The sequence below is a fragment of the Anopheles nili genome, chromosome 3 (genome assembly GCF_943737925.1).
Source record: "Anopheles nili chromosome 3, idAnoNiliSN_F5_01, whole genome shotgun sequence".
Lineage (NCBI taxonomy): Eukaryota > Metazoa > Arthropoda > Insecta > Diptera > Culicidae > Anopheles > Anopheles nili.
The window spans coordinates 24,084,024-24,099,193 of NC_071292.1; the positions used below are offsets into that span (position 1 = coordinate 24,084,024).

The following is a 15,170-nucleotide window of genomic DNA, read 5'->3' on the forward strand; positions in this document are numbered from 1 at the left end:
ACCGCGGTAGATCGTAATTTTTATGTCTGTAATATTTTATCATTTCGTTTGTAAAGTATATTATTCTGTGGCCTAGGCTCAAATTGTTTCTTTCCGAATGTGTATAGGTTTGTGTGTGTAACACTCGAGGTGTGTCTTCACCCGGGTGGTTTACGAAAGCAGACCCCCTCCCCTGGGGTATTTGTCAGGCGGTCTGCAAGAATCTTTCGCAAAGGCAGATCAAATTTCCTCTGTTGTCTTTGCAAAATACAGCTCTCCTTTATGCACTCGTAGGATGTGCTGATAATCAGGTTCGTCCTAACAACCACACCGACATAGATGTGAAAACAGGGCGAACCTGCATTATGAATGCATTTGCATAGAAAAAACATCATCCAGCAGGAGTGGTGTCATTTCACGGTTCGCTCCGATATAACCAGATTGCGATAGTTGGCCATCCTGCGATCCTTGTTTCCTTCGGGGGAAAAAGCGTTGCACATTCCACTTGACGTACTGCACAAGGATCCGGAGGCTCACCTGCCTAAACATGTTGACGCATAAGAACAATCAAGCTGGACGGAAGAAAATGCAGGTTTCTTTCGTCATACGAGACGCGGAGGAGAAGAGGCACCGGAATGGCGTAAATGCGCTGCAGCTGGACAGTATCAACGGGCGGCTTTATTCGGCAGGCCGGGACGCTATCATACGGCTATGGAACTCGACACAACCCAACTCGCACGAGCCGTACATCCAAAGCATGGAACACCACAATGACTGGGTGAACGACATCGTTTTATGTTGTGGTGGACGCAATTGTAAGTAAAATTATCTCAATTTTCCAACACGAACCCGTCAATTACTGACTGATTTGCATGCTTTTTCGTCACTTTTCGCAGTGATAAGCGCAAGTTGTGATACAACCGTGAAGGTTTGGAATGCACACAAAGGCTTTTGTATGTCGACATTGCGTACGCACCGAGATTATGTTCAAGCGCTAGCCTACGCCAAGGACAGGGAGCAGGTCGCAAGCGCTGGATTAGACAAAGCAATCTTTCTATGGGACGTAAACACCCTAACAGCGTTAACAGCTTCAAACAACACAGTAACAAGTAAGGTTCTTAGCTAATATGTTAACCACGCGGGGTTGAAAATCGATCTTGTTGTCACCATTCCAGCCTCTAGCATATCGGGATCGAAGGATTCTATCTACAGTCTAGCGATGAACCCATCCGGAACAATCATTGTAAGTGGGTCGACGGAAAATACGCTCCGAATCTGGGATCCACGGACCTGCAATAAGATAGCGAAGCTCAAAGGCCACACAGAGAATGTGAAAGCACTAGTCGTATCGGAAGACGGCACGCAAGTCGTCTCGGGTAGTTCTGATGGAAAAATTAAACTCTGGAGCATCGGCCAGCAGCGGTGCATTCAGACGATAAGCGTCCACTCGGAGGGCGTTTGGTGCTTGCTGATGACCGACGGCTTTTCGCACGTCATTTCTGGAAGCAGAGACCGTAAAATCATCATGACGGAACTCCGAAACCCGGCTAATAGCGTACTCATCTGTGAGGAGCAAGCGCCTGTTCTAAGCATGTGTTATAACATTGACCAAACTGGCATCTGGGCGACGACGTGGAACTCGGACATACGCTGTTGGAAACTCCACAAAACGGACAAGCTCTGCAACTACAGCTATTCCAACAGTTGCAGCAGCATTAACAATGGCAGTGGCGATTCCACAACTGCGACCACCGGAGCCACATCGTCGCCCAACGCGACGGCAAGTACGGGGAGCTCAACGGCTGCGAACACGGTGAAAGGATACGAAGTGGCATGTATTAAAGGTGGAGCTGCCATCAAGAAATTCCATGTGCTAAACGACAAACGGTTCATGCTAACACGGGATACGGACGATAACGTGCACATCTACGACGTGTTGAAGGTAAAAAAAGTTGAAGACCTGGGCAAAGTGGACTTTGACGAGGAAATCAAAAAACGTAGCCAACGAATTTATGTGCCGAACTGGTTCATGGTGGATTTAAAAACCGGGGTAAGTTGAAGATTAAGTTTTTCAATCAAAGATAAGAGATTTCGAGAGTATCAGGTTTTTTTTTAATTGAATACAGTACGGATTTTTAAGAATAGTTTATATTGTTGATGCAAAGTATACAATTATTTGATATATTTTTAACGAACATGCTGATTTGTCGAATTTGGGACAAGGCCACAGCGCACGTGATCTGACATCTTTTGCATAATACCAATGCCCTCAGAATCATCATTATTTCATAGCCATCAACAAGATTCAACCCGTTTTGTAATTCAGGCTCTTGGAAAACTATATATACATATAATATGCATGCTATTAAACGAACTATTAAAATTATGTCATAGACAATTTATAAAGGTGGGCCACAATTGTCACAGTTAATTTTGTTCAACATAAAGAACTGGAAATGCGTGTAATGTAAGTGTAATGCAATGTAAGACTCTTTAAAACATGAAGCATATGTCAATATAATACTATTTTTATAAATTTCCTTATGCCATAACATTACTGCACGAGAAGAAATGAGTGTTCGGCGAACTGCATAAAATACATTGTATCATTTTCTCTTAAAGATGCCAATGATCGTACTAGGACAAGATGAGGTCGATTGCTTCGCGGCATGGGTGTCGGCGGAAGCTGGTCTAGCGGAACACGCCGAACCTGGCTCGGATCCAAAGGTGAACTATGGCAGCTTATTGCTGCAGGCGCTGCTCGAGCGCTGGAGACCTGCGCCACCTCACCATCATCTGCAGGGTGGCGCTGTGGAGTTAGAGAACGGGTGCGACGGTGACATTCGGGGAAATGAGTATTTCAGCGTACCGAAGCACACGCCAATTATTTTTAGCGAAGTTGGCGGAAGGAACGTCTGCCGGATGCTTGTGAAGGACGCGGTGGGAGAGACGGAAAGCGCACTGTTGAACGATGCCGTCCCGTCTTGGGTAACGAATGTAGTGATAGATAGAACGCTACCCAAGTTCATCAAGCTTCCGTTTTATCTATTGGCGCATCCATCGATGCTGAAACAGGATCGCAATAAAAAGGTATGTAGCTGCAGCAAGTAGGACCGTAACGAGGTATGAAACGGTATTGGAAAGAAGCGCGTACATGTTCCTATTCCTTTTTTCGAGCGGTCTCTATCAATGTCTCTGTATTTTTCTTTCTATCTCTTATTCTCTTTCCCTATCTTTGACCGTATCGTGCCCAAATGGGGATTTTGGTTGTTTTTTCGCGTTGGTTTATTCACACAAAGCTTGATCTTACCAACCAGGAACGACTGATTGCGAACGAGTTCATCCAATGCCGGAAGGTGTGCGAGCACGTATTGGAGAAGGTGTTGGGATCGGATTTGCCGGCGGCCGGAAGCACCGGTAACTCGAATTCCTCCCAAAACAACAGCCAAAGTGATGGTAACTCCGAGAGCAGCCAGATACCGGCCGAGGAACGGATCGAGCTGTTATGTAACGATGTGGTAAGTGGAACTGGTCTTGGTCATAAACTGTAGACGATTATTTTAATGCATTATCGTTCCTTTTAGCTTTGTGATCCCAATATGGACCTTCGCACGGTGAGGCATTTTATTTGGAAGCAATCGTCTGATTTAACGTTCCACTACCGAACAAAATTCAACTATACCCAGTAAGTGCAGTAAACTGGTTGCTGGAGCATGGTCATGCATGGTGGAGGCAAAATTCAACTTTCCAACGTTCTTGCCATGAAATGGAGGCTTGTACAAAAGATAGCAAAGATGCGTATTAATCCTCATGTAGTAGCACCGAAAACAAGTATACCTTAGTTATGATGATTCACATTTTGTAATCTTTCGATAGTGCGGCTTACACGGGAAATGCTAGATTAGTTGAGAGCAACAAAAGCCGGTACTAAGTAGAGCATATTCAATTAATAGGTATGATCGGAACACGTTGATTGCTGCATTTAACCTGTGTTAAATTAGGAGGGTACCTGATAGGTGGTTATATAATAATGAATATGGTTTATACATGGGCCGGTCCCATGGAGCAACGTGTCAACGCACTGCCCAATACGAAAAACACGTGACCGTTGGGATACTCTCAGCGATCGTTTGTTTTGAATCAGGACCGGACCAAGCTTTCTCTGCGAGAAGGAAGATGTGCACAGGACTGACTATTATTTGGTTGCGTGAAATATTATAAACTCCTGAAAGCCTGGAATAGGTTTTCTTGGTCTTGCGATTCGTTGCAATTTGAAAACAAGTTTCTTTAGATCATTGTTGAAGAACAGGTCAATTTCTTTTACCTCTTTGATAGGTCTCGGTTTATTAGATGAGTCCTACGCTTATTTCATAATTGCTTAAACTTGACTCAGAGCGCTCTGTGGGTAGTCTAATCAAGTGAATGTAAGGAAATACTGGCAGGGAAAAAAACCAGACGGAGAATAGAGAGCAGATATAATTATGAAATGCAAAAATGATCGTTGCGTTTACAGCCATTACGGGCACACTCCTTAAACTATGTGTAATAAGTTATGTTTCAAATGTAACATTCAAAGTGATAGCCGTTTGTATTGATATAAAGAATGTAACATAGAAGAGATTAGAAGAATATGTAAAAATATAGATTCCACAGAAATACATTAATAAATCTTAAAATAATACATAATCAGTTCTCTTACTGTATGCTTTTCTGCGTGTTGGTAGCAAAAACACGGATACGCGAAGGTAAGCAATCTGTTAGTCTAAATTTTCTCGCTATGTATCAGCAATAGGATAAATGCATATTTGGCCTCAAAAGAAAAGGTGACCGTCGGCGTGAAACTTAAAAAAAAGTGGCTGGATTTAATTGAAGTGTTTCAAAAACTTCTTCACTACTAAAAATACTAAGGACACTTCGGCTCACTGTCAATTATCAGTACACAAAATTCGCGATTAACCCAGTGTGCTCGATTCGGTTCCAACTGTCAAAGTTTTGCATATGATCCGACCTGCTGTTCTAGCTTCTTCGTCCTTAGAACGGCAGGACGAGAAAAAAAATACATTCGAAGGATATCAGACCGTAGCTAAACAGGAGCGCAATGAAAAATTTGACAGCGGAGCAGCTTGCTGTTTGGTTCGCAAGGAATTTGCAGTGAAAATTTAGTGTCCTTAGCAACCTGTCGAGCGGCCAGAGAACGCTGGCTGCCGCGAAATCCTTGCACCATAGTTTCCGATCCTTTAATGTGCGCTCACACTTATCGCAAGTTTCACCCAGTGCTCGCCGCTGATTCCAGTTCAACTCTCCCAACCCAGACTCGTTTCCGTGTAGACTTTGCCCCCTCTCAGAACGTGACCGTGTGATGCTGAATCCAGCTTACCCCATCCTTTACATGCTGTAAATGCACCGTCAGCAGAAAATAGAATCCCTCGACCCGTGCCAAAGTGCTTTACAGGAAATCAACAATCACCAGCGTGCAGGAGGTGTTCCAATGCGTTGTTGCAAAAGGGGTGTTTCAAAGGATCCATCAGTTCTTGTTGCATATTAAAGTAGCAACATCCAACCACCAGAAGGTTGGGTGAAGGTTTTAGTGAAAGTGCAAAAAAAAGAGAGAGAAGCAAAAGCAAGTTCTTAGCTCGATGGTGCGTGCGTGCTTGAGAAATTAAAAAACGTGGTTGCGTATGACTGCGAGTTCGTGCCGGCGAGTCGCGTGCAAGAAGAAGGTGCAGCCGACAACAACCATCCTCCTGCGCTAGTACCGTCATTCCGGTTCCGGAGAACCGCTACTATGTTCAAAAGCCGCAGCGAGGGCAATGTTGTTTACAAGTGCACGGTTCGGCTGCTGGAGGATCTCGATGTCCTGGAATGCGAATTTCAGGTACGCGCTGGGACGAACCCCATCCGCTCCCTTCCGCTTTCCTACACACACACACGCGCGCGCACACGCTCCTCTCTTATCGTGCCGTCTCGCTTGCGTGCTCATGCTCTCGCGATCTGTGCTGAGCCAAAAATGTCAAGGACTACTAGACACATCTAGTCTCAACTGGTTCAAGGACCAAACTCGGTCTCTTCTTGACCACCGTGCCTTCTGCACCAGCCTGCCGGACTAATTGTTCTGCTCATACGCGGGTTCGTGCCTAACAGCTGCGATGGCCAATGCAACAACGCTCCGCGTGTATCAACGTGCAATCTGCTCTGGCTCCACATCCTGCTAGCGCTGAAGCTTCTCACGAAGCGCATCCGTTCGAGTGTGCCAATTTTGCCGGCCTCCTCATTCCAAGCCCGCGTGCATGCACGCTATTGCTGCCTTTTTTTTCGCTATGCTTTATCGTCCTATTCACTAAAAGGATCCCCTGCACCTGAAAGGACACCTTAGTGAATAGGAGCTGAGAGGGCGCAGCGAGCAAGAGACGTGTTGAAACAGGCAACACTGCAGCGTCATGACTTATGACTTTTAAACACAGGGGACTACTCGGGCGCTGAGTGATGGTCTACATCGGGTGAGGCTTACATTCCTGTGTCTGTCCGTCCCCGTGCCCCCGGGGGTGAATTTTCGAAGGACACTCGGCCACTGCCATCGTTAGGTCGGATCGCTTACATCGGCTTGTCGTGCTTCCTGGACGCGGCGAATATGATATTCGTCCCGTCGACGTTACTCACGAAACCAAACGAAAACTCACCCACGCAGCGGGGGAACGTCGATATGGGACGGACCGATTCTAAAAATACCCACCCAGTCGGCGGGCTATCGTAAAACTTTACATTAATTATACATTAGTTATATTAATTCCACCGGCGTGAGCCACACGCTTTTGCCCTGTTTGCTTGCTTACGGCTCAGCACCCATTCGTAATTCCGCCCAACATCACACACATGAGCTGTGTGCATCCTTCCAACTGGGTGGTCGCGTATCCCTTCACAACTAACGCAATCATTTGAACTACAAACAAACAACGCCTCAAACACAACATTTCGGAAGCACGCTAAGCAAACCGGCGAGTTTAATGTTGCACCGTTTGTCTATTTTTAGCCACATCACAAGGGTAGCTTTCTGCTCGACTACGTCTGCGAGCAGCTGGAAATCACCGAAAAGGACTATTTTGGGCTCCGGTTCGTGGACTCCGCGAAGCAAAGGGTAAGTCGGTGCAGCTCGGAGGGTGGCGATGTTAGGGCCCGGCCAAACTCCCATTGCCCACCGGAACCGATGGAGTGTTACACGGGACAGCCACCCGGTGAGGGTGTCGAAGCCTTTGGAACCTTATTCTACACAGGTGGCCTTTGTTAGCTGTTGATTTTGCGACATCTTGCATTATACATTCCCGTTCGACTATCCGCATATGTTGGGATTGTTAATTGAAGATAAATAATAAAACATGCAGTAAAACGTCGATGGCCGAATCGATCGTCTCTTAAAGCGTTCGATTTGTAAAAAAAAACAGCCTAATCGTCCATTTGCTTTCCAATTTTTCATCATTTCAAATTTCCTCACAAATCCCCCCACTATATGTGTTAATTTTCGTCCAATATCCCACTCATGTCTCCTCGGTTACCTCCTCTCGGTGGTTCCGGTCAAGAACCAAGACATACATTATTTGCGCGCGAGTGCTCCTTGCAGGTCGTTAATAATTGATTGTAACCTTTTTTGAACAATGTAAATTTTTCCCTCGTCTCTTGCAATCTTCTTCCTTCTACATGCGCTCAAACTCAACAGCATTGGTTGGATCTGGCAAAAACTATAATCAAACAAGTTAAAGGTAGCGTGCCCGCACAAGGACAATATTCTCTGTTTGTTAAGGCCAAAATGTGTTTGCGTATTTTTATCCTTGTTTCGCCTGGTATACGTTTGTACGTTTTGGTGTGCTTATTTATAGTATAAATTTATTGCTACTCGTGCAGCTATCTGGTTTTGTTTCATAAAATTAATATTGATTGCAAATTACCTTAACCATCGTACAGTTTGTGTGCCAAATGAAAAATAGCAGATTATGGAATGTAATGATTAAAATTTCAAGTTTTTAAGTTTATTTGCTGGTTTTTATCATTGTAAATACACACCTTCAACGTTAAATGTTTTCTGTTGGTCGTTCTCTTTGCTGTTGATATTTTAGAGTCATATGTTTACGCTCGCTTTCCTTATAATTCATTAACTAATACACAAAAAACAAGACTTATAACACGCTATATATTAAAAAAAATTAAAATTAATTCTCAACGTAAAATGAATGTGTAGCAGAATGTACAAACTTTAACAAATCAAACGGGAAATCTAATATAATCATATTGCACCATGCAAAATATATGTTTAAAAAAAGTAACGCCTTAGTCTGGGGATTCAATTCTGTTACATTTTAAAATAAAATATTGTACTCAAATCAAACACTGAGGAAATGCTCAATCTAGGAATTAGAGTAATTGCTATTTCTTTATATTTTTTTAAATTTTTGCTAACGTGTATATGTTGCGTGATATTGCTATGAGCTTTTCTTTTTGGCCTTGTTATAACTCGTTCGCTTCTCCCCAACAATGTATGCTTGATTTTAAGTTGCCATTTTTGCAAAGTGTGATTTAGCTACGAATATACTGAATAGTTTTAATCGCTCCGTTCCAGATGTGGACCCACTCGTACTTTCGTTCCGTGTCAAATTCTACCCAGCCGATCCCCTTCGGCTGACCATCAATGGAAAACTGATGCTTTACCAGCAACTGAAACGTGATCTTCGACATGGCCGGTTGTACTGTTCTGCAGGCGAAGCAGCGGCTCTGGGGGCTCTAATAGTACAAGGTACGGTTTTAACACGACTCAAGCTTTAGGATCACTGTTTATCCGTCACCGCAACCTCGACGAAATCGCACTGCATCGTTTGGTTGTGCTTGTTTAGGAAGCGAAACTCCATCTGCCAGAATGCGTTCTCGATCGGGAACATTTCCAGCATTTGCAGCTTTAGCTCCGATTTTTCCGCCACATAGCGTCCCTTGTGGAAAGTGTGGAATGTAAAGCATACGATCAGGATCTTACCACCTTAGCTAGAATAAGTGACTTACCTTTTTTAACGGACAGCTGAGCGGTGGTGTAAAGATGTCCATGTATTTATGCAGGATCGGATTGCTTTCGATCTTCGAGCAGACGTCCTCCAACGAAATGTGTTCGTACGTTTCGCATTCTTCCTTCTGCATGTTGCATCGCTTCACGTGCAGCTGCAAATGCACCGGTGGTTCGATCTCCCGCTCAACTTCCAACGTGGCACTCAGCTCGATGGCATTTGGTTTACCGAATACCTTTACCTTCGACAACCTGGCTGCTGGATTTTCCATGTGCTTGCAGTTGTCGTACGTCATGACGTTGTAGAACTGTACGTTCAACGAACGAACGGAAAATGCCACCATCATTGTTAGTTTAATGCATTTGCCTTTTGTTACTTTGCCCTACCTTAGCATTCGCTACCGGATCGAATGCGATTAGCCCCAGTCCTATGGTCATCATCAGACCGTACATGAGCGTTGTGCGCATTTTATCACTGTCTAAATAGTAATCACGACTTACAAAAGCGAATTTATTGTAATGGCATTCATTCATTTCGCAGCTCGATATTTATACTGCTTTTGATGAGTGCGGCAATTTCATGCTCCAGCGAAATGCATCATTTAAAAATGGTCTCGCCTAATGGGTGATGGTTAATGAAGTGCCCCGGTGATTGCGATCCTTGCGATAAGCCAATAATCTTTTTTAAAACGCTCCAGCAAACATACGCATATTTTTGGTACTCAAAGAGCTGTGCCAAAATCCTGCCCAATAGTATCGATAAAGACTTTTCCAAAATCACGTTATTGGTAATACTTTTTTATGATGGCACATGTCTAATTGAGTTTTGTCTTTTACTGTATTATTATTTTGTTTCAAAAAAATCTTAATTTTTCCAGCTTTGATTTGAATAACCCGTTACAATTTAAATGAAAGAATTATGTTTATTCAAACATGCAGAGTTTAAAGAAGCGTGTTTTTAAATGAAATGCAGTGAAAGTTGAATAATTTAAAAAAATAGTAAATCAGTTCTAATATTGTTCTGTATTCTGTGGATAGGGTGGATAGGCGATTCTACCATTTGAAAGATGCATAGATGCAAGAAATAATTAGAACAACAGTTTTATTTATGTATTCGATAAAATGCTTACTCACTTAAGTAAGTAAGTAATTCGTAACAATCAATAAGATTGATGTAATTCAATATATGGTTACAAACGCTGTTATCTAGAATACAACATTGATAATATTTGCTGCAGATCCGATTTTCAGTTTTTCTCTATTTATTCAATGTTTGATTCTGTTGCCTTTCTTGCGTATTACCACGATCCTTGCCATCATTTCCATACAGAAAACCATGCGACCCGTTTCTAGCTGGCTAACGCTCGTCATAACTCGCCAGCGATATCCGCTTCCGGGCAGAGTGACGATCGCCGACATATCCCACGTGGTATTGGTGAAGAGATAATCTCCCGGTTGTATCGGACATGCCAGCGGCGGCGAGACTCTGTTCAAAAAACGATCTTTAAACGCAGCGTCCTCAAAATGCCCGCAAAGCTCGTTGGTTTCGATCGTATTGAAGAATTCGCATTTTGAGAGATCCATTTCGCAGCGCTTGATGCTTGCTTCGTACTAAACGAAAGGTGGATTTAACGGCCCAGTAAAGTTAATAATCTTACGAGCAATATCGCAATACATACCTTCAAAGGTCCTTCGATTTTCTCCTTGAACCGAAGTGTGCAATTGAAGGAGTTCATTCCGGGCTTGAGATTCATGGTATAGTCCGGAAGCATTGACACGGGAAACTGTTCCACAGGCTCACAGTTGGTGATACGATCGACTTTGAAATATTTTGTCGTCTCCCCAAAAACGATGACGATCGCACACAATACCCCGATTAGCAGAGAATACGCCATAACACCCTTACCTATTCAAGAGACACCATTAAACCAGAGCCCTCTATTCGCCTGAATGCGGTTTTTATAGTTCGACGTTTGTAATTTGTAAAACGAAACAAATCACCAGCGATCGCTGCATCAGATAATTAATCAAATTAGCCTTTGCGAGAGGATGGATGATTTACGAACGGTCTTATCTCATTCCCACTTAGATGAACTCGGTGATTTCGATGCGGAATCACACACCGGCGAGTACGTATCGTCGCTCAAGATCGCGCTGCGACAATCGGAACAGCTCGAAAAGAAGGCAATGGAGCTGCACCAGAAGCGCGAACCGGGCCAAGAAACGATCGCCGTGTACGACGAGTTTGTCGGGATCGCGCGCAGCCTCGAAACGTACGGTATCGATCCGCATCCGGTCAAGGATCACCGCGGTACACAGCTTTATCTGGGAATCAACTTCTCCGGCATCAGCACGTTTGCGGCCGGACGGCGAACGCAACACTTCCGCTGGCCCGAGGTGCACAAGATCAACTTTGAGGGCAAGATGTTCATCATCCATCTGGCGTACTCCGAGGATCGAAGGGAAGTGGTACGTTCGAGGTTAATTCGGTGGGTTGCAGTTGGTGTACAATAAACTCACATATCCTTTTTGTTCCAGAAAAAACACACCGTTGGGTTTAAGTGTCCGTCAGGATCGGCCTGTCGGTACGTGTGGCGATGTTCCATCGAGCAGATGCTATTTTTTACGTAAGTGTTTTACAAATTCCTCACCTGCTAAGGACATCGTGCTCCACGTTGATCGTGGTTTCAGGATCGTGTATTGGCAGGATCATCACAGCCAATTTTACCTAACGTTCTTCATCTTTCATCTTTATTCACATCCGTAGTCTTCCAACTAGCCAACACGCTTCCGTTGTGTCCGGAGGTGGATTTTTCTCATGGGGTACGAAGTTCCGCTACTCAGGACGCACCGAACGCGAGCTAATGTCCGAGGCACTGCAAGCTTTGCGACAGCAAAAGCTCAACAACACCAGCCCCAGCAAAAGGAAAGCCCAAAGCGTCCCGGCGACACCCTCGAGCCCACAAGGAGACCTGGCGGAAATCCGTAAGTCCCGTAAGTCGTCGTCGAGTTTCTTCACATTTTACACTAACACCAACTTGTGTTTGGATTTGTTTTTCTTCGTCCTCCCACCCTCCGACCCTCCGCCCTGGCCATCTCCTTCATCCCTTTCCCAATCTCCTTAATGATGTCCTTTCGTCTGTGTGTATTCCGTATCGATTGATGTGCATGTGCGATTACTACTACTACTCGTTTGCGTTCTCACCGTGTGCGTGTGTGTGTCTGTGTATATATGTCCGTGACTCTCGCCGCAGGATATAGTAGCCTTCCACGATCGACCATGTCGGAGCCGCTGGGTGGTTGCGGCGATCATATGGCATCGTCCGTGTACTGCACCGACAATCCACTGCCAACGCTAGAGACTGTGTCGGAGGAGGCGCGCAAAACGAATGGGGAAAGCAACGATCACCTGTCCGACTACTACTTCCGGGATTCGTTCGATCACTCGTCGTCCGAGTCCGGGTTTACGGCGGGTAACAGCGCGAACGCAACCGGCGATCATCATCATCATCGGCATCACGGTAGCGTCACGATCGGTGGTCATCATCATCTCCACCATCATCACAGGCAGGCGTACACGACAGATAATATCCCGGCGTTGGCGATCCACAGTGTGACGAACCATGCGGCCAGTATCATTCAGCAGCAGAATGCGAGTAATAGTGCGAAGAACGCGAAAAAGTTCTCACTGCTGCAGGCGTTCGTCCCGTCGTTCATCTTCGTTGTGGTGGTGTTGATCGTGTCGGCGATCTACATCCTCGAGACGGACTCGGAGCTGTTCGCTTCGATGCGCAACTGGCCGGAAATGATCTGCCTGCGTTACCAATACTACCAGCCGTTGAAGGAGTTCTTGGCCAAAAAGTTTGGCGCCATATTTTGATTCATTTTGACCGGACGCACGGACGATTCGTGCGGCGGCACGGGTGGCCGGGCGGCGTGTGGATCGGTGGGAGAGCTTTCCACCTATTACCACCACCCACCGGAGTGCTTTCGCGAGCGTGAGACGGGCACCGGGGGAAATGAGACGCCCATCTCTCTCACGCTTACGCTGCCGGCTTCTCGAGCTATGTGAAGCGAGTCCTGGAGGAAAAAAGCGGACCGAATCGTACTTATCCAATTAGTTGAGTTATTAGCAGCATTATCAGTATTTGTATCGCTGTATTATTAGCTGCAGTATTTGTTACGTACGGAAATCAATCACACTAGTTTATTTGCACCGCTTCGTGTTATCCTTGCAATGGGTCACTTACACACCTTTTTGCCTAGCGCCAATGTTCAGACTCTGATCATTTCAGTCCGGCTTCAAGCGATTCTACAATGTAACAGAAAGTATTTCCGGTTTGTGGATATTATTTCGTCACTTCCTGGTGCGTCAACGAAACGTTAGATTTGTTCAAACCAATTTGCAATTTCTCTACAACGAACCAGCTCCGGTCCATCTAGTATTATCGTGGTACTTGATATAGGTATTATAAGGATCTCAAGTTCTTTTTTTGCTTTTCGTTTCCTTGTTAAAGCTTAGCATTAACGATCAATTTATTTGTTGACGAACTGAGTTGTATGTTAAACTTGTTTAAAACATATCATCTTGTGATGATGGTTAATGTAGTCAAATCGTTTCCATTGCATTCATAACAATGTTTTCATAAATTATTTACTGATAATGTGTTGAAAAGAAGCCTGTGTTTCAAATCTACCACAATTCAATTTTCTCTCAAGATCATCTTGTTGAATGCATTCATTTGACCGTAATTTATCGTACCTTTTTTTTGTCTGGGACCACGAATAGTTTGTGTCAATTGGCTGGAAGTAAACAAAATTAACTAAGTTCAACTATAAAGAGATATATTAGCATAGCAAAGCGGATGCCACTTGCCGCGGGAACAAACTTAGCTACGGCTCGTGGTGGTGATGGTGCGCAACAGTGGCGGTATAATGTGTAATCCAGAAAATCCTAAAAATCCATTTTAATAATTAGCTTTTGCAAAGCAGCACTACGAACAAAGATGATAGATTCGATAGGGAACGAAACGCGAGGAGGGCTCATATGATACCTAGCGGGACGGAAGTAAAACGCCAAATACTAAATAGAACACAAGCAAGAGCGAATGCAAATGTATCCGTACCAAAATAATTAAGCCTGTGGAGAGGTGTGCGGAGGAGAAGGTCATGAAGTCGCCGCGACTAAATTTTACCGACTTGTGAGTGGGCTGATATTATTTCCTTAGCGAAATGTACTAGAAATAGAGAGTGTAACTTTCTTCCGCGTTCTGTTTGCGGTGCAAATTGTACCAGAGAAAGTAGAAGAAATAAAGCGTACCTACCACAGTGTTGGTAAATGTTTGGCGAATTTGGCAAAACTTGCGATGCTTCGAAACAAAATAAAAGTATTGTCGTCGAGATTAATGCAACCCGATCCCCGGGCCAAAAAGTATTAGCAATCTAGTATCGTAGGATAGTTCAGATCAAAGCTTCAACATTCCATTTAGCGGAGCGGTATTGGATAAGCGAATGCCAGTGATAAGATAAGGGCACGATCTCCAGCAGTTGTCTCTTTAGTACTTGATAAACAAAAAGATTTAAAATGAGACAACAACGGGAAGTAATCGGTTGGGATGCGTAAACGCGTAACAGTGGTATTAAACGTTAGGAACGCCATTATCGTCGCCTGAACGCCAGCTTATGCCTATGCCTGCAGGACGAAGAAAAGCTCTGTACTATGAGTGACGAGTAGTCACGTGATGCTTGAGTAATCCCTATGCTAGCACGTGGTGGAAAAGGAAAACTATCTACAAAGACAACTCATGACCTACAGCATCATGCAGAGCACGATCTTCGAGGGTGAAGATCAAGTGCACAGTTAGGACTTAATCGAAGCGTCGAAACACCACACTACACACTGAGAGCCAAAGCGACGTGGCAAAGCAGACAACAGAAGTTTTAACCGCCAATGGGTGAAATGCATTTTAAACTCAACACACATACACAAAAAAAAACTGCTTGCCTTATTTGCAACCGCACGGAAACTTGACACGTGTCAACAAAGAGAGGAAGTTTTATCGCGCGGTTGATGTAGATTTGAAGTAATTCACAACACTTAGCTAGGTAATTTCGCGGTTTTCGAAGAGGGAAAGCAAACACAGAACAAAGCATA

At 44.4% G+C, this 15,170-nt stretch overlaps 3 protein-coding genes across 3 annotated transcripts; 2 read left to right on the forward strand and 1 right to left on the reverse strand.

Moving 5' to 3' along the window:
• Positions 1-526: 526 nt before the first annotated feature.
• On the forward strand, positions 527-3,811 carry LOC128725808 (WD repeat-containing protein 48 homolog). The gene is made up of 7 exons (XM_053819580.1): positions 527-794; positions 876-1,088; positions 1,155-1,664; positions 1,755-2,029; positions 2,602-3,069; positions 3,297-3,497; positions 3,564-3,811. The coding sequence occupies exons 1-7, from the start codon at positions 527-529 to the stop codon at positions 3,666-3,668; spliced, it is 2,040 nt and encodes a 679-aa protein (XP_053675555.1). The 3' UTR covers positions 3,669-3,811.
• A 1,953-nt stretch (positions 3,812-5,764) lies between these two features.
• On the forward strand, positions 5,765-12,896 carry LOC128725696 (FERM domain-containing protein 5). The gene is made up of 8 exons (XM_053819460.1): positions 5,765-5,854; positions 7,007-7,111; positions 7,688-7,730; positions 8,585-8,758; positions 11,106-11,485; positions 11,555-11,643; positions 11,784-12,010; positions 12,271-12,896. The coding sequence occupies exons 1-8, from the start codon at positions 5,765-5,767 to the stop codon at positions 12,894-12,896; spliced, it is 1,734 nt and encodes a 577-aa protein (XP_053675435.1).
• LOC128725697 (uncharacterized) lies at positions 8,790-9,318 on the reverse strand. The gene is made up of 2 exons (XM_053819461.1): positions 9,019-9,318; positions 8,790-8,948 (listed from the first exon to the last, which is right to left on the reverse strand). The coding sequence occupies exons 1-2, from the start codon at positions 9,310-9,312 to the stop codon at positions 8,790-8,792; spliced, it is 453 nt and encodes a 150-aa protein (XP_053675436.1). The 5' UTR covers positions 9,313-9,318.
• Positions 12,897-15,170: the final 2,274 nt, after the last annotated feature.